At 38.1% G+C, this 25,949-nt stretch overlaps 1 protein-coding gene across 4 annotated transcripts in view; it reads right to left on the reverse strand.

The window, feature by feature from the left end:
- ryr2a (ryanodine receptor 2a (cardiac)) overlaps nt 1–25,949 on the reverse strand; it is a 348,664-nt gene that overhangs the window by 30,709 nt on the left and 292,006 nt on the right. For all 4 annotated transcript variants that reach the window (XM_049464528.1, XM_049464527.1, XM_049464526.1 and 1 more), the window contains 12 exons: nt 21,814–21,894; nt 20,145–20,233; nt 18,519–18,647; nt 16,817–16,921; nt 15,014–15,095; nt 10,915–11,717; nt 8,818–9,321; nt 7,882–7,955; nt 7,341–7,488; nt 5,815–5,901; nt 3,726–3,953; nt 102–232 (listed from right to left, as the gene is read on the reverse strand). In XM_049464528.1, coding sequence (XP_049320485.1) covers nt 102–232; nt 3,726–3,953; nt 5,815–5,901; nt 7,341–7,488; nt 7,882–7,955; nt 8,818–9,321; nt 10,915–11,717; nt 15,014–15,095; nt 16,817–16,921; nt 18,519–18,647; nt 20,145–20,233; nt 21,814–21,894 — 2,461 coding nt within the window. The remainder of the gene's footprint in view (nt 1–101; nt 233–3,725; nt 3,954–5,814; nt 5,902–7,340; nt 7,489–7,881; nt 7,956–8,817; nt 9,322–10,914; nt 11,718–15,013; nt 15,096–16,816; nt 16,922–18,518; nt 18,648–20,144; nt 20,234–21,813; nt 21,895–25,949) is intronic.

Here is a 25,949-nt window from a genome sequence, read left to right on the forward strand (position 1 = left end):
CACCTTTAATGGGGTGTGTGTATATGTGTGTATACTTATACGTGTGTGTGTGTGTGTGTGTGTGTGTATAGTAATGAACTGACACATTCACTCCGACTCACTGTGTGTTTATGACCAGTCTGTCCCACTGGCCTTTGATGTCATCCTCAGACGGCTGCTCTGTAATATACAACCCGTCAAACTCCAGCTTCCTGGCCACCTCCTTCTCCCTCTTAAAGATCACCAGAGGAACCTGCAGCAGATACAGATCAGCTGTTTATATATCACTGTAGCTGTTCAGCTTTATTACTGATTATCACTTTTTCTTTATCTGTCAGACTAACTCTAATTCTAATTCTCTTCTCTGCTGAAACTGAGACTCAGTCCATCCAATCATGTTAAGCTAAAGAGCTAAAGGCTAAAGGCTGCTGTTTCCATGTGGGTCAGCCAGACGTGACTCTTCCTGTAGTAGTTTTTTTTTTTCTCCAGTTTCTAAGAGTCTTTATTTGAAGGTGTGGGAAACAGTACTCACCGCTCTCTGGCTTCATCTGTAATTTCTAATCTAAAGAAAAGAAAGAACTTCTACTTTTAATAGTTACAGAGTTCTCTGTGTTTTATCTGTGTCTTTTTCTAGTTATTATGATGATAAAAGTGTGAATGTGCTGCTGCAGTAGAGAGTAACAGGAGTAACACCATCTGTTCTGATACATTTAATACTTCTTATACGACGAATGATCGCTTCATGCTAGTTTTGAATTGAATGAATAGTAACAAAAAAAAAATAATTATAATAAGTTTATCTTTTTCTTATTATGTAAATATTTTATTAAATTTATTTATTATTACTTTTTATTTTTTATTCTAATGTTTTATATTTTGGTTTTTATGCTCTTGGTCCTTTCTTATTTACTTTATTAATTCTTCTGTATAAATAATAAAAAGTGCTTATACACATCACTGTTAGTAGAGTTATAAAGAAAAAAATCCTCATAATACATAATAATACAATTTTTTTAGCAAAATATGGTCAAATTAGTAAATATATGCATATACAGTAATATACACATTCTGTTAAAATATAATATCTCAGTGGAAGACATTAAAGTGTCCTAGAAATTCCTGAAAAATAAAGATTTTAAAAATTAAAAAACATTCTTATTATTTTACTTGACTTTTACTATTACATTTTTATTTATTTTATATCTCATAAATTCTTTACTTTTTTAGTGTCAGTTTGTTTTTTATGGTCTTTTAGAATTTTCTGTTTTAGATTTTTTTTCACATATATAAAATATTAATTTGAAATTATTATTTATTTTATTTTATTTATTTTATTTTATTTCTTATTATTTCAAATTTCTTATCAAAAGTTTTCAATCCCTTTGATGCTGTAAATGCTTGTAAATGATGCTCGGCAACACTGTAAATGAGGGTTACCCTCAATGTTTTTCCTGAGTGAAAATAAAAGTTGATTGATTGATTGATTGATTAATTGACATGTATCGGAGGAGGCATGTGCTAGTCCTCACCTTCTTTGATAAGGGATACATTTTAAAATAAATCTTTAAAAGAAAAAAAAAACATTGACAACTTTTTTCAAACTAAAACATACTTTAATTAGACTGATATTTCTTTATGTATAGAGGTATTTAAAATATATGTAACTAGCATTAGTTACTGAAAAAAAAAAAAGATTTCTGACTTCTAGCTGCAGTCCCCCCAAAAACAAGCTCACACTCAATTACGTTTTTAATTATTTAAGAGTTAATTCAGATCAGACAGACTGCAGCCGTGTTCATAGATCTTTATTAAGCACTGACAGCCTCTTACAGCTTAATGCAGGTTATGCAGACTGCCTGGGAAGAGGATTGTTTTTTAAATATTTAATGTAATTTATTAAAGTGAGCTTGATATGTCATTTTGGGCGTCCACCAAAAAAACAATTTTCGTATTTTGCAATGCTCATCAGCTATGCTCCAAAATGTTAGTGTGTAGGAAAGACTGTAAAGTGTGCTTTAATAAAGTCCAAATAAATTAAAAACTGTATATCCTTTTTTAATTCTTCTTCTTCTTATATATATATATATATATATATATATATATATATATATATATATATATATATATATATATATATATATATATATATTATTAGTACAGATCTTTTCATTACTATGAACTGGCCTTGGGACTCTTATAAGACTCTTATTATGAAGACGGAAATAGCTAAAACTTGATAAGAGATTGATGGCCCTGCTGTTTAATATAATATGTATGTATTATATCTGTAGTTTATACAGGTTTAACTCATTTATGAGGTTAAAAATAACAAATATTTACACTATATGCTTCATTTGCAGTTTTATTGTCCTATTTTTAAAGGACACTGTTAAATTTTTGAGGGAACATTTACACATTTGCATTAACACCCCCCCCCCCAGTTTTTTTTTGTTTATTTTTGCTGTACAAGTTTGCTGTATAGGTTCAGTGAATAATCAGTGAAATGGTAAGAAACAATCCAAAAATTATTAGTAAACTGCCAGGGCTTTTTTTAAAGACAAACTGAAAAATAAACCTGAAAATAAAATCATATACTTAAAAAAAAAAAAAAGAGGGACACTGTAAACCCAAACGTCGTTTGAACTCGAATGGTTTAAGTCTGTTTTACATAAAATTGGATATTTCTAAACAATACTCAACTATTTTGAGTTAGTTGAACATTTGTGGGCACATATACTGTACTATTCAAACTGAGATCAAACTGAGTTGAACCAACTTATAATAACTGAGTTTAGTCTGTTTTGCCATTAATAGCTTCTTTTCCATTGGCTTCTGTCACAATCTATTTGCATACTGGGTGTGTCCAACAGTTTCTGACTAACACTCACCATCAGTGTGTAGTGATTCCCCCCCTGGGCTACCTTACAAATAAATCAACTTCCCCTTTAGTTGTAATAACTTGATGTTTTAATTTATGCTAACTCAAGTTTTCATTCCCCATTACTTTAAAAATTTGAGCAAACCGGCTGCCTTAAAAAATGTTAAGTAAACTCAACTTATCCGGTCTTACAGTATAACACAAATGATAAAAAAGTTAAATCAACTTCCCCTTTAGTTGTAATAACTTGATGTTCTAAGTTATGCTAACTTAAGTTTTCATTACCCATTACTTAAACTTACTTTTTTAAGGCAAACGGTTTCCTCAATTTTTTTTAACTAAATTTAACTTGAAGTGGGTGATTCTTAGCAAACAATGCACTAATTACAGTTGTTAATCAGTAGCTATGGAAATAAACTGAACTTCATTGAAAATGGATTTAAAAAAATAGTAATTACAAAGCCTTTATCTGTCTGTAGTAAAGCAGTGCTAAAACAGATACGATGTTACTGCTGTTACTCTCTACTGCAGCAGCATTTACACACTTACACACTTACAGCACATTCACACTTTCATCATCATCATCATCATAACTAGAAATAGACACAGATAAAACACAGAGAACTCTGTAACTATTAAAAGTAGAAGTTCTTTCTTTTCTTTAGATTAGAAATTACAGATGAAGCCAGAGAGCGGTGAGTACTGTTTCCCACACCTTCAAATAAAGACTCTTAGAAACTGGAGAAAAAAAAAAAACTGCTACAGGAAGAGTCACGTCTGGCTGACCCACATGGAAACAGCAGCTTTAGCCTTTAGCTCAGATTAACATTGGACTAAGCACTCAGTGTTAGCGCTGGCTGTGTCTCACCTTGAGGCAGTAATACCCGATGATGCAGAAAAAGGAGATAATGGTGTGGAGGATGGCGAGGATCCTCAGCGTGGGCTCCATGTAGCCGCTGCTCTCCTCCAGTACAAAGTGCACCGTTACCGGGCGATCAGGGGGCGCTTCGCCCAGAGGGTCCCAGCGTAGCCCAGTGTCTGAAGATGCACTATAAATAACCTGCTTCTCCTCCAGCACTGCTGAGGACGTGGACACCTGAGAAACAGATAATATAATAATAATATAATAATAAGCAGATAATAAATAAATACTAAATAACTGCTATATATTGTATACTAGTGCATCTCAAAAAAAAATTAATATCACTGAAAAGTTAATTTATTTCAGTAATTCAGTTCAAAATGTGAAACTCATATATTATATAGATGTATTAAACACAGAGTAATATATTTTAAGCATTTATTTATTTTATTGTTGACCAATTAGTACTTTTGGCAGTGTGCCAAGTCCTGCTGCAAAATGAAATCCTCATCTCCATAAAAGTTGATCCACTGTGTTTTATTATCAAGTCTAAAGTCAGTGCAGTTTTGTTTTCCCACAAAATCTTACAGCACTTCATGCTTCCCTCTGCTACTGACAACTTCTATGGAGGTGTGGATTTTATTTTCCAGCAGGATTTGGCACACTGCCCACACTGTGTACCAAAAGTACCACTTGGTCATATTACCAATTTTTGGGTTTTCATTGGCTGTATGCCATTATCATCAACAATAAAAGAAATAACCACTTAAAATACTGTATTTTTGGCACTATTAGGCACAGTTAAAATCCTTTAATTTTCCCAAAAATCGTCAATGCTCCTTATGTATGAATTTTACCAGTCAGGTATTAAGGAGCAGTACAGCTAACTGCGTTACACGTTAACTCTTTGGCCATTCAGATGTAAGTATTTTTGGCCTGTAGCCTGCTGCTAACCCCAGCTAGCACTGCTGGAGCAGCATGAGTATTTCTCTTAGCGGTTAGCCGCTACTGCTAATGCTGCTGCACGCAGCCTTAATGGAAATCAGTTTTCAGGAGAGAAATCTGTGTAGATTAACAGCCAGCACTCGTTTTACTTGTCTGACTCGTCTTAAATGTCTTTTTTTTTTTAAGAATTACAGTGTTGTTTACTTAGCTTAGCTTTACTGAATTAGAAGGAAAACAGTGCAACACTATAAAATGCGCCTTATAATCCGGTGCGCCTTATGTATAAAAAAATAGACCAGAGACTAGACTTTTATTGATAGTGCACCTTAAAGTACTGTGTGCCTATAGTGCAAAAAATATGGTAGATCACTTTGCGTGTAATACATCTATATATTTGTTTATTTTACATTTTTAACTTAATTACTGAATCTTTTATCCTAATCCTTTATATTGTTTCTGTGTATTTATCATATCTATTTTATTATTGCGTTTTTTATTCTATTTTATTTAGTATTTTTTGTATTTATTTTGAATTGATCTTTGGGTGTAAACTGGATCGTAAGAACACAATTTCCACATGTATCACATCAGGTGGAACGCACCATGCAAACCACGCAATTGCTTGGGGCCCCAGGGATCAGGGGGCCCCTGCTGGCCAAAAAATAAAAATAAAAAACAAAACGCATAATTTATTTTTTGTTCGACACCGTACATGCAAGTTAAGCTAGGCTAGATAGACTAAGGTAGCTTTGACACAATCATGAAACGGTCTTATCCCAGCGGTGCCCAAAAAAGAAAGAAAATTAAGGAAAGGAAGTCCAGCACAGAAAGCTCACCAATTTTTTCACATCAGCAAGAAATGAAAAGTCTGACGAGGATGAGGTACCTGAGACAGTTAGGTGGTCAGAATCAATATTGCATTTTGCTATACAAAAGAATCCATTTGATCAGGGCCCCTGGAAAAAACATTGCTTGGGGCCCCAGAACTTCCAAATCCGCCCCTGCATTCACCCCCATTCATTTTGGACTCACTCACTCAGGTTTCCACTAGTATCACCATAAACCAGCTCCGCATGTATTAAGAGTACATGGCAACCTTTCTATTATAAACAAAACACTGTGTAAAGTCTCAACTTCATGCGTAGCGTACCTTATAGAACAGCAGGATGAAGTTGATGGCGAAGGCCACAAACAGAGCCAACATTCTCATGTTGTAGAAATTCCGTGCAAAATAGTTCTGAAAGAGGACAGAAGGAAAAACATCATACATCACAGACGTCAGGAAACGGCAGCAAACGGCTAAAATAGGGTTTAGTTAAACACGTTCATTAAAGCCAGACGCTCTCTGGAATGCTGTGGGAATTTCACGGAAACGACTTGAAATAACAGAAAACGGTAACATTTCAAAGCTTCCCGTTTCAAAAAGGGGCAATTTTCTATTTTAAAACAGGATATTTTCTTACTATCCAGACGAGAGGCAGGTTTTAACCTTTTGATCAAATCTGAATCCATTAGCAGAACTGGAATAACAGGGTAAGAGCGGTGGGTGTGCTGAGATCATGTGTGCACTGTTAAAAAGAGAAACAGTGAGATGCTTTTCCGCTCATTCTGCTCTGTGGCTAAATCAGGTCCCGCGGGAGAAAAACTAAATTACAGTGTAAAAAAATTCTAATTTTAGGCTCCCGGTGGCACAACTAGAGTTATCATAGGAAAGTTGAACGCTTGTATTTTAGTGATGCTTTTACCCAAAAAAAAAGCAATTATTAGTGACAGGGTTCATACACATTTTAACTAATATGTTTCCATTATTTTTGTTCATGACTTTATGACTTTTTCATGCCTTCAAGCTAATTTTCTAATGACCATACGATTTTTAAAACATCAGAGCAGACATGGACAACAAAACCTAAAATCAACTAAAACTATAATTAAAATTTATACAATTTAGTAGGTCTAAACTGAATCTGATAAAAATGTTGTCACACAATATTTATTTTTATGTGTGTCAGATCCTGAGAGCTCCATTGCATAGGCTAAAATTACTGAATTAACTCTGAGCTGATGGATGTATTTTATTAGCTCAAAATAGATTTTCTCAATCGATAAACTGAAACACAAAATTTTTTAGACCAAATTTCCATGACTTTTCCAACTGTCTTAGTATTTTTTTCCAGTTTTTTCATGACCGTACGAACCTTGTAGTGAGCTAAAAAAAAAAGAATTCCCCAAAAACAAAAATATTGTCATTTAGAGCATTTATTTGCAGAAAATGAGAAATGGCTGAAATAACAAAAAAAAGATGCAGAGCTTTCAGACCTCAAATAATGCAAAGAAAACAAGTTCATATTCATAAAGTTTTAAGAGTTCAGAAATTAATATTTGGTGGAATAACCCTGGTTTTTAATTACAGTTTTCATGCATCTTGGCATCATGTTCTCCTCCACCAGTCTTACACACTGCTTTTGGATAACTTTATGCTGCTTTACTCCTGGTGCAAAAATTCATTCATCTTCCTCTTGATTATATTCCAGAGATTTTTAATTTGGTAAAATTTTTAAGTGGTCTATTATTTTTTTTCCCAGAGCTGTATATATACCAAATAAATATAAATATGAATATGTAAATATATCTGATGTATATATTTTAAAAAATATATATATATAAATCTATGCTTACTAGCAGCTTGCGTTGGTAAGCGATGATCTTCTTCCAGAAGGCGGACTCCTGAAGATCCGGCTCGTCTGATCTGGAGGAGTGGTGGTGCCGGGACTTCTTTTTCTGGAGAACTTCCTTCTGCACTTCCTTCTTCTCTCCATCCTCCCCCCTGCAGCAACACACACACACACACACACACATTTACACACACACAATTACACAGATTACAGCAGATAACAGATAACGCCTGCTGAGGTGAGGTGTTCTCAGATGAGCTGCCGTAGATATGCTGTATATGTTGTCGGTGTGTCTTTGGTATCATGAGGGCACAAAAAAAATACACCTTGCGCAGCTCGAAACAAGCAAAAGTCATGTACTAATTCTCTTAATTAATAATGGGTGTGGTTAATTTTGGGCGCAACATGAAATAAACCAATCAGTGGGTCACTCGTCATTCCCTTTAAGAGGCAGGTGAGCTCTGACTTTGGCGCGTTCGTATCTCAGCAGAGGAAACTGACTGTAATATCAAAGCACCAAATTATCAACAAAAATAAAAACGTACTCTGCTTTCTCGGGGACGGACTTGGTCTCCTCCAGGCCTTCTTTCTCCTCCGTCGAAGAAGAGGAACTTTTTGTCTGGAAAACAAATAGATGAAATCAGAACAAACTGCCAACATGGTGTTACTAAGGCATTGCTTGGTGGTTGCTGTGGTGTTAGCATGTGTTTGCTAGGGGGCTTCTAAGGTGCTGCTAGAAGTTTGCAATGTTACCCATGGCAGTTACTAGGTGTTTGCTAGGAGGCTGCTATAGTGTTTCTAGGTGTTTTCAAGATGTGGTTGCTAAGGTGCTGCTAGAAAGTTAATATGGCATGCTTGGCAGTTGCTATGGTGTTGCTAAGTGGCTGCAAAGTTGGTTGCTGTTGTGTTGTTACGGTATCCCAGGTGTTTGCAATGGTGTTACTAAGGCATTGCTGGTGGTGGTTACTGTGGTGTTACCATGTATGCTAGGGGGCTTCTAAAGTACTGCTAGAAGGTTGCAACTGTATCCTTGGCAGCTGCTATACTGTTGCTAGGTGTTGTACCTTATGTGGTTGCTAAGGTGCTGCTAGATGGTTAATATGGTATCTTATGTGGTTGCATTGGTGTTGATAAGTGCTGCTTGCCAGTGGTTGCTATGTTGTCGCTGGGTGGTTGCTGAGGTTTTGCCGGGTGGTTCATAGGCTGTTGCTTAGGTGGCTGAAAAGGTGTTGCTGGGTGGTTTTCATATTATCCAAGTTGGCAGCTATGGTGTTGCAGTGTTGTTGCTAGGTATTTACTACATGGTAATGGCTACTGTGGTGTTTTGCAGGGTGGTAGCTGTGGTGTTGCTACCAATCGAATGGGAGTAATGGGAGATTGGAAGAAAGAAAACCACAAATAAACGAGTGTAGGTCGAAACAACAGTGAACTTGTTCTTGGTAACCTGCCCTGAGGTGTATGCGTCTGGCCGCCTCCGTTACCTGGTGTCTCCTGCGGAGTTCAGGTGAGGGTGTAGGCGGTGGAGGTACAGGTGTGTTGAGCAGCTCCGTCAGGCTGGCGTTGGGGTTATGCGGCATCAGTTTATACTGCCCGCCCTCCCGCCTCAAATCCAGCCCGAATATATCCGACAGCACGTCCGTGTCCTCGGTGGCCACCGCCAGGTCCGCCAGGTTCTCCTCAGGTGAGGTTTTATCCACAGGCTTCCTCTCCGCCTCCTCGCTCTCGCCCCGCACCTCGTCCTGCGTCGGGTCCGGCATGTTGGCCAGCAGCTCTGACACCTTCATGGTCTTGGCTCCCTCCACCAGGCTGCCACCCAGGAAGCTGTTGTAGACGATGCGGAAGAAGCCTCGCGCCACGCTGAACGCGAAATGCAGCAAACCCATCAGCACGCTCCAGTAGAAGGACGCCAACGTGGTCACCATGTCCTTCACCGTCATCTTCTTCGCCTTCTTCAGCTGCTTCTTCAGACTCTTCATGGACAGCACCTTGAATTATGATGGAAATAATGAAAACAATGAAATGAGATAATTTTAACAAGATTAACAAGTCTAGCTCCTATGTTACAATAAATATATCAATTTTTGTTGCCACATATCAGTAATATATTGCAAACAAAAACTACAATAATGATATGTTGTCCCACACTTATTAGATACACTTCACAATGTGTGCAGTATATTGTTTGGTACACATGGGTTGACTGTCAAGATGTTGCTAGACAGCTGTCCAGTGGTTGCTGTGGTGTTGCCAGGTGGTTAATAAGGCGTTGCTTAGCAATTGCTTAGTGTTTGCTAAGGTGCTGCTAGCTGGTTGCTATTGTATCTTATGTGGTTGACATGGTAATGATAAGTGTTTGCTAATGGCTGATAAAGAGTTGCTAAGTGTTTGCTGTAGTGTTGCTATGTGGTTGCTAAGGATTTGCTATGTGGTTGCTAAGGATTTGCTAAGTGGTTGCTTAGTGCCTGATAAGGTGCTGCTAGCTGGCTGCTATTGTATCTTATGTGGTTGCCATTGTGTTGATAAGTGTTAGCTAGGTGACTGATAATGTGCTGCTTCGTGGTTGTTATGTTATTGCTAAGTGGTCGCTGTTGTGTTGCCAGGTGGTTGATAAGGGTTGCTTAGCGATTGCTTAGTGGTTGCTAAGGTGCTGCTAGCTGGCTGCTATTGTATCTTATGTGGTTGCCATTGTGTTAATAAGTGTTTGCTAGGTGACTGATAAGGTGCTGCTTGGTGGTTGCTATATTATTGCTAAGTGGTCGCTGTTGTGTTGCCAGGTGGTTGCTTAGTGGTTGCTAAGGTGCTGCTATCTGGTTGCTATTGTATTTTATGTGGTTGCCATGCTGTTGACAAGTGTTAGCTAGGTGACTGATAAGGTGCTGCTTGGTGGTTGCTATGTTATTGCTAAGTGGTCACTGTTGTGTTGTCAGGTGGTTGGTAGGCTGCTGTTATTATCAGGTGTGCATAGACAACAATTTCAGGTCAACAATCTTTTTTGAGCGGTTAATAACACAAATTAAATAAAAAATCACCTTCTGCTATTGTATCTTATGTGGTTGCCATGCTGTTAACAAGTGTTAGCTAGGTGACTGCTCAGGTGCTACTTGGTGGTTGCTATGTTATTGCTAAGTGGTTGCTGTTGTGTTGCCAGGTGGTTGCTTAGTGGTTGCTAAGGTGCTGCTATCTGGTTGCTATTGTATCTTATGTGGTTGCCATTGTGTTGATAAGTGTTAGCTAGGTGACTGATAATGTGCTGCTTGGTGGTTGCTATGTTATTGCTAAGTGGTTGCTGTTGTGTTGCCAGGTGGTTGATAAGGTGTAGCTTAGCGAGTGCTTAGTGGTTGCTAAGGTGCTGCTATCTGGTTGCTATTGTATCTTATGTGGTTGCCATGCTGTTGACAAATGTTTGCTAGGTGACTGATAAGGTGCTGCTTGGTGGTTGCTATGTTGTTGCTAAGTGGTCGCTGTTGTGTTGCCAGGTGGTTGGTAGGCTGCTGTTATTATCAGGTGTGCATAGACAACAATTTCAGCTCAACAATCTTTTTTGGGCGGTTAATAACACAAATTAAATAAAAATTCACCTTCATGAGGAGCATGATGTTGTAGCGGAGGGCGAGCAGGGCGGTTCGTACAGTCGTAACCGAGAAGAAGCCCATCTCAGGGCTCTCGTCCTCGGGTTTCTCCCTCTCGCTCTCCTCCTTGCTGGCCGAGCGTTCCCCGGCGTCGGACATCTGCGCCGCCAGCTGCATCTCGAAGATGGTGTCCTCGCAGAAATTAACGAACAGCTCCATCTTCTCCTTCTCTCCTCCCTCGTTCACCACGTCGAAGATGAACTGGCGCTTGGACTCTTTGACCTGCGGCTTCTCCCACTGCGTCCGGCTGGACTCGCTGATCTCGAAGTACACGCGCTCGATCCGCTTGGCGCTGCCCATGATCTCGATGCGGCCCAGGTAGGGCTGGAAGTAGTTCAGCACGCTCTCCGCCAGCTCCAGGAAGGTCTGCAGCCGCGAGTCGTGAGGCATGTGCTCCGATAGGTTGGTGAGGAGGACGGCCACGTTGAAGCCGATGTCTTTGGCCGGTTCGTGGAAGCGCTCGACGAACTCCTCGTAGTCCAGCAGCTCGTTCTCGTCCGTCTCGGCGCAGGACAGCAGGAACTCCGTCTCTGATTGGGTGTAGTGCTTGTGGCTCTCCATGGCTTTGTGAAAGTCTCGTTTAGAGATCACCCCCTTCCCGTCCGGGTCGTACTCTTTGAAGGCGTCGGATGACGTCAGGTCTTTGAGTTTGAGGAACATGTCGAAGAACTTGAGGATCATCTCCACGTTGTTGGAGGATTCTACCAGCATGTCCACCATCTGCTTCCCGATGGTGCCGTTTACGACGTTTCCTAAAAAGAGAGGAAGAGATTACAGATCTTTGGGGTTCTGCCCGGTGGTGCCAGGGCTCTTGCATCGATTTAAAAGTCAAATTTAATGCTTTTAAGATATTTTTAAGATCTCAATAAATATAATTTAAGACACAAAAATGTAGTCATCATTTCTAATGTTTAGGTTAGCTCTCCCAGGTAACATTAACCTATCTATCTCACCGCTAATGTTAGCTAGCTCTCCGCTAACCTTAGTTCTCTCCTCAGTAATGTTAGCTAGCTCCCTGCTAACCTTAGTTCTCTCCTCAGTAATGTTAGCTAGCTCCCTGCTTACCTTAGTTCTCTGCTCAGTAATGTTAGCTAGCTCCCTGCTAACCTTAGTTCTCTCCTCAGTAATGTTAGCTAGCTCTCCACCAACCCTAGTTCTCTCTCAGTAATGTTAGCTAGCTCTAACATTAGAGCTAGCTAACATTCTCTCTCTGGTAATATTAGCTTGATCACCGCTAACCTTAGTTCTCTCCCCAGTAATGTTAGCTAGCTCTCCACTAACCTTAGTTCTCTCTCAGTAATGTTAGCTAGCTCTCCGCTAACCTTAGTTCTCTCTCAGTAATGTTAGCTAGCTCTCCACTAACCTTAGTTCTCTCTCAGTAATGTTAGCTAGCTCTCCACTAACCTTAGTTCTCTCTCAGTAATGTTAGCTAGCTCTCCACTAACCTTAGTTCTCTCTCAGTAATGTTAGCTAGCTCTCCGCTAACCTTAGTTCTCTCTCAGTAATGTTAGCTAGCTCTCCACTAACCTTAGTCCTCTCTCAGTAATGTTAGCTAGCTCTCCGCTAACCTTAGTTCTCTCCCTGGAAGCGTTAACTAATGTTAGCTAGCTCTCTGTTAACCTTAGTTCTCTTTCTGGTAATATTAGCTTGATCACCGCTAACCTTTGTTCTCTTGCCGGTTATGTTAGCTAGCTCGCTGCTAATGTTAGCTAGCTCTTTGCTAACCTTGGTTCTCTCTCTGGTAATATTAGCTTGATCACCGCTAACCTTTGTTCTCTCCCCGGTTATGTTAGCTATCTAGCTGCTAATGTTAGCTAGCTGTCCGCTAACCTTAGTTCTCTCCCTGGTGATGTTAGCCAGCTTGCTGCTAATGTTAGCTAGCTTTCGGCTTAACTTAATTCTCTCCCTGGTTATGTTAGCTAGCTGTCCGTTAACCTTAGTTCTCTCCCCGGTTATGTTAGCTAGCTTGCAGCTAATGTTAGCTTGCTCTCCGCTAACTTTAGTTCTGTCCCTAGTTATGTTAGCTAGCTTACTGCTAATGTTAGCTAGTTTTCGGCTTAACTTAGTACTCTCCCTGCTAATGTTAGCTATCTATCCGCTAACCTTAGTTCTTTCCCCATTTATGTTAGATAGCTCTCTGCTAATCATAGCTAACTCAGCGCTAAAGTTAGTATTTTCTTTCCCACTGGCATTAAATGCACATACCTGCAGCAGATTTATAGTAAATTTAAGACAATTTAAGACCCTAATTGCCCGGATTTTAGTTTAAGACATTTTAAGACTTTGTAAGGACCCGCAGGAACCCTGGGTGGAGATATGCCAGATTATATTCCAAAAGTCATGGGACAGCAGAATGTTAATCAATCATTAAAGGGGACATGAAACACTTCAAGTATTTAGTATAATTCACAAGATGTATTTTCACTCTAACAAATTGTATAAGTTTAACAGTTGTCAGTGAAGCGGAATTAAAATAATAAGCAATCTAAATGTCATTTTTTTAAGTAAGGGCAGCGCCATCTTGTCCCAGCGCTGAAAGTGACGTCACGAGGTTGGTTCTCGCACGCCTCACTACTATAATCTATGAGAATACCGTAATTTAGATCCTCAATAGATCATAAAATCCAAACCAAAACTCAATGCAGATCGGGGGGGCACTTTTGTATTGTCCCTGTGTGTAGTAATACTGGGAGTAGTGAAATTTAATAGGGTGAGGAATGAGAAATATTCACTTTCACTTTCATACCTTCAGCGGGGGCTCGCAGCGCTGAAGCGTGAGAATCCTCAAGTTAGCTGTAATGCTAGGGGTTAGTGGCGAGCACTTTCTAGACCAGGACTATGTGAAGGAGAGGGGTTTGAGTCAGGAGCATTAGCGCCGGATAAATAAGCTGCAGTCCGAGGCTTTTTTCCTCCGTTTTTTATTTTTCCTCTGATCAGCTGGGATGTACAGACCTTCCGAATGTGTAACGTTACTATGAGAGCAGCAGCTGTACGAGCCAAACAACGCGCTCACCCAGCAGAGCAGCGAGAGGTACCGTTACCGAAAGTCTAGATAAAATGACAATTTAAAGAGAACATAGCTAGCGTTAGCTACTTAGCTAGCTATCTTATTATAGCTAGCCAACGCTAGCTAACTAGCCAACACTAACTAGATGAAGCTAAGTAACGTTACCCAGTAAGCCTTATAACTTCTAAACTGAACGGTTTATCAACCAAACAGCGCCTTGGTGTTTCAATATCCACTTAAATCATGTTCGTTTCATTCAGTCTTAATAGACTTTGGACTTTACATGTTAAATAGCTAAATGTATATAAAATAGCTGGTTAACTGGATGGTAGTACCTGCTGTGGTCGCGCTGCAGGGTTCTGCACGGCTCCACGTAGAGAGAGAATAAACACTCCCAAAACCCTTCGCTCTCAGAAAAGCATCTGAAAAGTCCTGCTCAGGTTTATACAGGAAAGATCTCTGAGTAAATGCTCCATGTTAGCCTAGTTCAGCTTCATCTTCATCCATAATCTCCACATACAATAAGCGCTTTTCCTCTAGCTATATGCCTGGGATCTTAAACCAACCAACCTCGTGACGTCACCAGCGCTGCACGGGCAACATGGCGGCGCCCTAGCTCAAACGTAACAAACATAAATATATTATAATTTAGTGTGTAAACATTTTATATAAAAATTCCCCCCCAAATAAATTCCATTATATTTAATCCCTTAGAAAACTTGTACAAACTGAAATGTTTCATGTCCCCTTTAATTGATCTCCCACACTTTTATGTACAGCATAAAGGCCTCCACATACTCATTTCTTTTAGCTTTTTGCGGTTTCGACCAATCACAGGCATTGTTGCATACTGCTTTCAGTCACTAAGGTCTCCTAGATGCTTCTAGAATGTGCATGAGAAGGCAAATGAAGCCCCAGAAGAGAGCAAAAGTTGTTGGACAGGATACTTCTGGTATTTTATATCTCAAGACATTTGGCATGTTGGAGTATATGGCTTTAATAATAACTGCCCTGATCATAAACAGGTCAGGCCACACCCACCCTCTAACATAGACAGCAGCATCACAACCATGTCCTTCTGCAGGTCCATGAGCTCCTTCAGCAGGTCAATCTGACTCGAATCCTGCAATAAAAAGAAACGTGAACAGAGGCATCATGAATTTATCTGCAGAATCAGTGAAGTCATTTACATGCATGTTCATAATCAGATTATTGCAGTTATCTGATCTGATTATGTGGTCATAAAAACAAAATCTTATTTTTTTAGATTTGTTTTTGCTCCAATACATTCAGTAGAAAGAACTATAAATTGTAGAGGTGTGCCAAAAAATCGATTCACATAAGAATCTTGATTCTCATTTACTACGATTCAGAATCGATTTAAAATGTCCCAAAATCGATTCTAAGGTCCAATCCCATTTCTTCCCTTGGCCCTACCCCTCACGGTAAGTTCACACTGCAGCGGCACGAAGCGTTTTTCGCTCCGCCTCCCACTGCCCAAAGCGACCGTGGCCGCTGCAGTTTGAACTTACCGTCAGACCCACACAGAGCGTAGGTGTATGAGAATCACCGGTAAGATGGCAGAACAAGCACTATATTACCTTAGATTAACGTGTAGTTTTAATGTTTTATGGCAGAATGCTTCATAACAAGCATAAAAAAGATCGCTAGTAGTTAGTTTCAGTTTCTGTTAGCTAGCTAACTAGCTAACTTTCCAGTTCCACCTTAAATAACGCTACAGGTGGCAGCGGGCTGCAGCATTTAAGGCGGAACGGAAAAATAACAATAAGCTAATCAGAGCTAATTTCAGCTCCCCATCACAGAGGAATTAAGGAATGGACAATATGAATTAATTTCTCCACCTCCTGCCCCCTTTCTGAAGAAATACAACGGCCTAAAGTTAACTAGTTAATCAGCAGCTGCTCCTGAACTTTAGCGCTCCACTGCTATCATCACATCAGCCCAGCAGCGTCACCTACACACCACCGCTAGTAGCCTGGTAATAAAGCAGTGTTATTTATTATTTATTTATTGTTCATTAACGTCATTGTGATATCCCAGTGATTCCTCTGTCACTGAAGACCCACATTCCTGCACATTTTATTGCTTTTGTAACACATTACCTTCTCCAGGACCAGTGTATATTTTGGAGGCTTTTTTTTCAATAAGTTTTCAATAATTTTTTATAAATCAAATCGTTTTGAATCAAAAATCGATTTTGAATCGAATCGTGGCCCCCAAAATCGGAATCGAATCGAATCGTGAGATAGTAAAAGATTCCCACCCCTAATAAATTGTATCCATATTGCAATCCTAGATGGTCTTTTAAAAAACAATTTTCTAATTTTTATCCCATTTTCACGGCCAATTACCCAACCGACTCATCAGAACGCCCTCTATCACTAGTGATGCCACAACACAAGGAGCGTAAAGTCTAGCACATGCCTCCTCCGATACATGTGAAGTCAGACTCCGCCACTTTTTGAACTGCTGCTGATGCAGCATTGCCGCATTCGGAGGTTCCAATACATCAGCTCACAGACACCTCATGCTGATCGACATCACCCTTTTTGGAGTGACGAGGGGGAAGATTATATAGAGAGAGCGAGGCCAATTGTGCTCTCTCTCAGGGCTCCGGCAGCTGATAGCAAGCTGCATGACAAGGATTCAAACCAGTTCGAATCAGCGATATCCCGATCATATTGGCAGCACTATGAAAAATGGACCCCTGGACCATTTGCAAGCCCATTAAAAAACATAGTTGGACAGTTATTTGGGATAGTGAAAATATTAAGCATCATTAGACTCAGCCTACTCTTATTTCCATAGTTACCATTTCCTTACCTGAGACAGTTTCATCTGCATATGAGCAAAAACATGGAGGAAACCAACCACAGCGTCCCAGAGTCGACTGTGAGCCAAACTCTGCTGGTTACCGGTGCAAGGACCCTGTGCCGAAAAACGACAAAAATCTTAGAAGGTTCGTAACCATTTGGAAAATCCAGTCGCCAAAGAGTCATTACTGATGAATGGAGGTGTTGTGCAGAATTCAGCACCCCTGCCAGGAAAAGCACCCCCTCTCAGAGCGTGTTTCTAAGTAAAGTTAAAACAAATATCTCCGCTTTTATCAGAAAGACGTTGGGTACTCATAAATAACTCAATAAAAGTTATATGGTGATTAAAATGGTAAGGGAAAATTCTAATATAAAAATAAATATATATACACAAAAATAAATATCTTATGGGTTTCTTTATTAACATTGTTTAATTTTTCTTTTTATACATTTGTTTATTTAATTACACAACTATCTATTTCAGCATTAATTTATTTCCCTATTCATTTATTTCTGCATTCATTTATTTCCCGATTTATTTATTTCTGTTTTTCCTTGTCCTTATATGTTAATGAAGGGGCGTGTTTTTCGCACACAAGCTTAGCAATCAAGCCCAGAGAGAGAGGAGCTGATACGAGAAAAAGAAAAACAGAAATAAATTAATACAGAAATAAATAAATTGGAAAATAAATTAATACAGAAATAAATAAATAAATTGGAAAATAAATGAATACAGAAATAAATAAATTGGAAAATAAATGAATACAGAAATAAATAAATTGGGAAATAAATAAATACAGAAATAAATTAATTGGGAAATAAATAAATACAGAAATAAATTAATTGGGAAATAAATGAATATAGAAATAAATAAATTGGAAAATAAATTAATACAGAAATAAATAAATTGGGAAATAAATGAATACAGAAATAAATTAATTGGGAAATAAATGAATATAGAAATAAATAAATTGGAAAATAAATGAATACAGAAATAAATAAATTTGGAAATAAATGAATACAGAAATAAATGAATACAGAAATAAATACATTTGGAAATAAATGAATACAGAAATAAATGAATACAGAAATAAATGAATACAGAAATAAATGAATTGGGAAATAAATTAATGCAGAAATAAATACATTTGGAAATAAATGAATACAGAAATAAATGAATTGGGAAATAAATGAATGCAGAAATAAATAGTTATGTAAATAAATAAACAAATGAATCAAAAGAAAAATTAAACAATGTTAATAAAAAAAGCATAAATAACAATTTATTAAGATAGTTATTTTTATTTATATGTATTTATTTTAATATTATTATTATTATTATTATTATTATTATTATTCTTTGCCGTCACATTTGTAATCACCATATCAATTTTATTGAGTGATTTACCCCCGCCAGGAAAAGCACCCCCTCTCGGGAGAAGCTGCAGGTGACACGTTCATTGTTAATTACTTCTTACAATTCAGCGTAGCTTAAAAAAATATCTTGGGTATTTACATTTTCTAAGTAAAGTTAAAGCCATGAAGACAGTGTGTGCACGCTCTCGAGAGGGGGTGCTTTTCCTGGCGGGGGTGCTGGATTCAGCTCAACAGAGGCTTAGCTGTTGATTGATAACGATATTATTATGGCTATCATGATTATGTGTAATTAAGATTAGAGCATAATCAGAAGCAGTAGTGATGAATATATGTACCTGAATATACTCTGTAAGAGTATTGAAGACCTGCTTGGCCACATTGATGGCCTTGGAGAAATTACGCTGACCCTGCTCGTCAATCACATCCTTCCCAGAATAGTACCAGTAGAAATCGCTTATTGATTCCTGGAGGAATAAAAGACCACAATTAAAGTAGCTCTGATGATCCAAGCAAGTCTAGACAGCTCTGATTACACGGCTTGAATAGCTCTGATGATCTTATTAGCAGCTTTTGATTTCTATATATAAATACACAGTAAATCATCATCATCACAATGGGAGAATGTGCAATTGTCACGTCACAGGAAATGCTATGCCATGTAAAATAAAAAAAACAATTCTTTTGCTGCTTGATATAAAAGGAAAATTCACATTTCTCATGACATACAGGTGCATCTCAAAAAATGAGAATATCATTGAAAAGTTACTTTATTTCACTAATTTAGTTCAAAATGTGAAACTTATATTATATTATATAGATATATTAAACACAGAGTAATCTATTTTAAGCGTTTATTTATTTTATTGTTAATGATTATGGCATACAGCCAATGAAAACCCTAAAATCAGTGTCTCAGAAAATTGGAATATTATATAAAGCCCTTTCTAGATGGGATTAGATTCTTTGGGAAAAAATTCATATCTTTACACTTCTAGGGATAAAACTCCTGCATCCGGACTGCAATTAAAAAAAACAGGAGGACCAGTGAGTCACATGGCATCGCAGTGTTCAGTAGCTCCTTCATTTCCACTCGCTGGTGTGTTTTTGTGGATATCTGTGGAAATGTGCACCCAAAATGTAATTACGGTACGCGGCAGTGGACAAATAGCTGTTTTATAAAACGTGAGGAGACGAAACTCAGAGATGTGCATCCGGAAGGCAATAAAATTCATGGAGGACCACAAAAAAACAATAGATAATTCAGCCTGTAATTTTTTATATTAGAGGACGTCTGAGAAAAACACATACATGGTTGTTCTGATCAGGAATAAAATCACAGAGGACCCACCATAAAAGAGAAAACCACTCCATAAACCCCCCGAAACTAACCCCATCCGGATAGGGCTTAAGACCAATAAGTACTTTTGGCATGTGGGCAGTGTGCCAAGTCCTGCTGGAAAATGAAATTCAGCATGAAGTGCTGTAAGATTTTGTAGGAAAAAACAAAACTGCACTGACTTTAGACTTGATAATAAAACACAGTGGATCAACACCAGCAGATGACATGTGTCTCCAAACCATCACTGATTGGTGGAAACTTCACACTAGACCTCAAGCAGTTCGGACTGTGTGTCTCTCCACTCTTCCTCCAGATTCTGCTCCCTTGATTTACTTTAAATGAAATGTAAAATGTACTGATGATCAGTGATGGTTTGGAGAGACATGTCATCTGCTGGTGTTGGTTAATGGACTTTACCATACTGCAAAGACAATATTAACTCTTTAGAAGGGGCTGAGTGTCGTTTAAAATCTGCTAAATCTACAGGTGATTTCAATGCCTGATTACGAAAACCTGATCTTTTAGGGGACAAGGACATATATAAATATAAATGTACTGTTGTAATTTAACTTGAATCATTTTGAACACAACTGTATCTATCACAGAAGAAAATGTCAGTTACCTGCACTCGGAGAAGGTAGTCCACGGTGGAGATGATGATGTTAACTGTTGTGTTGTTTCCTGTCTGTGTTCTCAGATAGTTCTGGAAATCTGTTTCATTAAACACAATCAGCAGTGAGTGTAAAGCTGAGAACATGTTCCACAGGTACAGCAGAACATTTCTGCATGCTGGAGTCACAGTGCATTAGGGTAGTCTTCTGAATATCTTTTTACATTTTAAACTGAAGTAGATCTTAATTTACAGTCTGGTGTGAGTTATGTGAGATCAGGTGCTCTAAAACTATTTGGTCCCTTGGGAAAAAAGTTGTATATTTAAATATATTAATAGTGTACTACTTTACTTTCTAAATAAGTTTCTCTGATTTTGCTATTTATAGGTTTATTTTTGAGTAAAATGAACATTGTTGTTTTATTCTATAAACTACAGACAACATTTCTCCCAAATTCCAAATAAACATATTGTCATTTAGAGCATTAATTTGCAGAAAATGAGAAATGGCTGAAATAACAAACAAGATGCAGAGCTTTCAGACCTCAAATAATGCAAAGAAAACAAGTTCATATTCATAAAGTTTTAAGAGTTCAGAAATCAATATTTGGTGGAATAACCCTGCTTTTTACAGTTTTCATGCATCTTGGCATCATGTTCTCCTCCTCCACCAGTCTTACACACTGCTTTTGGATAACTTTATGCCTGCACTCCTGGTGCAAAAATTCAAGCAGTTCAGTTTGGTGGTTTGATGGCTTGTGATCATCCATCTTCCTCTTGATTATATTCCAGAGGTTTTCAATTTGGTAAAATCAAAGAAACGCATAATTTTTAAGTGGTCTCTTATTTTTTTCCATGATGCATGAAAACTGTGATTAAAAACCAGGGTTATTATTTGAGGTCTGAAAGTTTGTCTGTAGTTTATAGAATAAAACAACAATGTTCATTTTACTCAGACTTAAACCTATTAATAGAAAATCAGAGAAATTGATTCTGAAACTGAAGTGGTCTCTTAATTTTTTCTAGGAAGAAAAGTGGAAAATTTGTGTTTTTATGTGATTTATTTTTATTTATAGCAGCAGAAGGTGTAGTGTGGTGGAAAATAAAGATTAGTGACAGAACAAACACGAAAAATCTGAGTCTGGATCAAGTGAGTAGCAATTATTTAATTGGAGAAAAGACAGAATACATTTCAAAGCATGTGTTCAAGTCTCTCCCCCCGTACAGCCAACATCTCAGGGTATTTGAACCTTTTTAGGTCCCCTCAGGCCATTGCCTTACATGGTAAAAAAACATTGCCTTATATGGTATAAAAAAATCCACATATCCTGGTATATTACCTGGCCTGTCTTGACCAGTCGGTCGGTGCATTCCTACAGCCTGGGGCGAGGGTGAAGCTTACACGTAGCTTCCAGAACCTTCCAGTACACTGGTCAGTAACTTGTGCCACGTATGTTTTATGGTTGATGCCTCAGGGATGTGATCGTGTGGTCACCTGTCCTGCACTCCCATGTGAGCCACGTACGCACATTCTAATCTCTGCAGCTTGTCAGTATCTTCAGTCAAAATTACGTACATGATTTAGGAATAATTTACCCTCCTTATTGATTATGAATCACCTTAAACAAATACATTTCCATCACAGTATCACTCTACCTGGGGGCAGTGCACCATTACTCACCTGAGTTGTGTCCTTCACAGAGCAGCTGCAGGAAGCGGAACAGGTCGCAGGTGAACTCGTCGTCCTGCATCACCTTCTCGCCTGCACGGCCAGACCAGAGCACACGGGCGTTACGGCCTCAGCCCAAACCCAGCGCCGCACACACTTACAGAGTGTGAGAGAGGGGCATGGGCTGGCACTGCCCTCAGACACCTCACACACCCACACACACTGATGGCACACACTACCGGCTCTCAGAGTACAGAACAACATGTGGGCGATGGGGGAAAGAGCAGCATTTTATTCCTGAGCCCCTCAGACTCTGATCCTATACAGATATACAGCTCAGATCATGTGATCTGTTCAATATCTGTATAAATACTGTATTTTATTAGTATTTTAAGGACCAGACTGGATTTCCTGACAGCAGATATTGCAAATTTTAATTTTATGCTTGCACATAAACTTCATTTTTTAGGGAGTGTGACAGCTATTTTCATTATGTGCATATTCAAATATGGTGCATATTCAATAACTAAAGAGTAAAGTGAACTATAGCCATAATCCACATATCAACTCATCAACCTACTAATCAAACCATTACAGCAACATTCCTTTATTATCAAACATCAGCCATTAATTCAGCTCAGAAAAAGTTAGCATTACTAGTTAGCTGATATGCTAATCCTCCATTCTGGGCCTTATAATAAAGGTGATTAATTTAGATTAACTAATATTTATATTACTAATATTTATTTTTATATACAGTATGTGTTCTCAAAGTTTCTATTTCTATGTATTATTTTTGTTAAAAAAATATTAAATCCACTAATATATACATTTACATATACAGTGATGTGAAGAAGTATTATGTTTTTGCTTTTTTATCATACGGATATTTTGTGATTACCAAAGAAACTTTAATATCAGATACCCTAAATAAATATAAAAAGCCCTTTTTAAAATAATATTTTATTTATTAAAGTAAAAAAAAAACTTGTGTGAAAAAGTGTTTGCCCCCTAAATGTAATAACATCTAATAACATAAAATCTAATAACAACAGCAATAAAGCTTTACTGATATTTTTTTTTTAGGTCCAATTCCGATATAAAACTGATATAAAACTACCGATACCAATTAAAATACAGATGAAAGGGTTTATTATTAGTGCTATGATTAAGGTTACATAATAACAAGGGCAATTAATGTAAATGCTTTCCAAGGTCATTTATTTGACACACTTTATATACAAACACAATAGTTTTCTTTAAAATTAAATATATTAATTTGTATTAAATTTTGTAAAAAAAAAGTAAAATATTAAATACATTAAATATTAAATACAGGGCTATAGACTTATCTTTTTGCAGTGGTTGTGAAGGAGACTTATATTTTGACACGTAGCGTAGTGGATTAGCTGCAATGGCTAACGGCTAACCGGTGATGCTAACTGTAGTTATTTCCGAGCTGAATTAATCAGTCTTTTTCAATAACAGATTGATTTCTTAGTGCTGGTTAGAGTGGGGAGGATCTGTGGTTTGATATTCGATGTGGATTATGACTGTAGTTCACTTGAGATAGTTACTTATTACCTTCACAATGCCGGAGTGCAGCTGTTGGTTTAGTGGTAGCTAGGCTAACACACTGCAGATATTAATGGAGATGGCTAACGGCTAACTGGCGATGCTAACTGTATTTCCGATCTGAATTAATCACAGTTTTTTAATAACTGATTGATTTCCTAGTGCTGGTTAGAGTGGAAAGGATCTGTGGTTAAATATTCCATGTGGATTATAGCTGTACTTCATTTTAATTAGTTAATTATTACATTCACAATGCCGGAATGCTGCAATCGGCTCTGTGCTAGGTAGGCTAACAGACTGCTGGTGTTGATGGAGATGGCTAACGGCTAACTGGCGATGCTAACTGTATTTCCAAGCTAAATTAATCTCTGTTTTTACCAACAGATGGGTGTGTTTGTGCTGGTTAGTGTTTGTAGATACTGTGGTTTTATAGGATATGTGGATTATGACGATAGTTTAATCCAGTCTGTAGTTGTTACCGTTGCAACACCAGAATGCAGCTGTCAACCCAGTGCTAGCTAGGCTAACAGACTGCAGATCTTAAAGGAGATGGCTAACAGCTAACTGGCGATGCTAACTGCATTTCTGAACTAAATTAATCACAGTTTTTAATAACAGATGGGTGTGTTTGTGCTGGTTAGTGTTTGTAGATGCTGTTGTTTTATAGGATATGTGGATTATGACTATAGTTTACTCCAGTCTGTAGTAATTAAGTTACCTTTACAACATGCAGCTGTTGGTGCTAGTGCTAGCTAGGCTAACAGACTGCTGGTGTTAATCTGTTCACCCCTCAGATGCTGAATTTACAACTATTACATGTAGCCGTTTTGCTGTTCTGTGCTTCTAAAGTAAAAAAAATCTCCAGATAAATCAACATTTTTTGTAGATAAACAGTAAAATTTTACTCAGTCAGCCTCAGACTGAAGCTGCTGGGGGTTTTTGGGTAAACTGTGGAACTGGAATCCGGATCAGTGATGCGTTTCGTGTTAATGTAATGGTTTATTGTCCAGCTCAAGCTGTGGACTGGAATATGGATCGGTAAGTGGATCAGCTGTGGTCACCCGATATCTGATATGTTAAATTACGTCAATATCGGCCCCGATACCGATACTGTATCGGATCGGTCCCATCTCTAATTAGCATCACCCACTAACTGTGCTAAACTCAGAGGTATTATCATCCTATATATATATATATATATATATATATATATATATATATATATATATATATATATATATATACCGTATTTTTCGGACTATAAGGCGCACCGTATTATAAGACGCACTATCAAAGAACGCCTATTTTCTGCTATTTTTCCATACATAGGGCGCATCGCATTATAAGGCGCGTTAAGTGACACTAGAAAGGGTGCCTATATCAAAGTGAACAGGGGTGGCGCCATGTTTCCCTTCCCCCACCGGGGGTGGTCGCTTGCCGGTGGAGCGTCTCAGTATACAAATCTAGCTCTTTCAAAGTCAAACGAGTGCTGGATATTAATCTACACAGATTCCTCTCCTGAAAACTGTTTATTTGGGTGAGTAACGTGCTTCAGTTTATTTACAGTAAGCTTAGATTTCCAGATGTCCACTAAGGCTTGCTGCACCAGCGTTAGCATAGCTATCCACTAGCACGCTAGCTAGTCACCTAAACTAGTAAAGTTAACCCAAACTTAAACGACAGCGTTACACTGAGTAATCCTGCGTGTTCTGGTAAGACAGTGAGATATTAGCTAGCGATTCGTCCCCCGTAGCTTGTTTTAACACGGTAAACAAGCAGATTACAGGCTGATAAAACTCACCTCTGAGAGAGTTAGCGCTTAGCATCTAGCTAATGCTAGCCAGGCAAAGCAGCACAGACTTACAGGCCGATAACTCACCTCTGAACGGTGAACGCTTAGCGATTAGCATCTAACTCTAATAATACTGCTCCAGCAGTATTAAAAGTGCTAAATTTAGAAAATACTGATCTCTGAACAGTGAAAAAGCTAGCAAGCTAAGCGGTTAGCATCTAGCTAATGCTATTGCTGCTCCAGCCTCGGAGCGGCACGGCTCTGCACGGAGTGTGTGTTTACTGCTCCTTACACCTGACGGGTAAAATTTAGATAATACTGATCTCTGAACAGTGAATAAGCTAGCTAATGCTATTTGCTGCTCCAGCCTCGGAGCTGCACGGCTCTGGACTCTGTATAGCGCTGAAACTCTGTATAACGCTGCACGGAGTGTGTGTTTACTGCTCCTTACAACCTGACGAGTAAAATCCATACAAAAGGCGCACCGTATTATAAGACGCACTGTCAATTTTTGTGAAAATTAAAAGTTTTTAAGTGCGCCTTATAGTCCGAAAAATACGGTATATATATATATATATATATATATATATATATATATATATATATATATATATATATATATATATATAAAACTCAAGTCTAACTTTGTACTATATAGCAAAGTTACCGTACATTTACAGTATTTTCAGTAGATCTGAAAGCTGGAGAGGCGTTGCTGGGAATAAAATGCTGCATTAACCATGCAGGCTTCTCATGGTTAATGAATATGGGCACCGTCCAA

This window comes from Astyanax mexicanus, chromosome 15 (assembly GCF_023375975.1).
Source record: "Astyanax mexicanus isolate ESR-SI-001 chromosome 15, AstMex3_surface, whole genome shotgun sequence".
Classification (NCBI taxonomy): Eukaryota; Metazoa; Chordata; class Actinopteri; order Characiformes; family Acestrorhamphidae; genus Astyanax; species Astyanax mexicanus.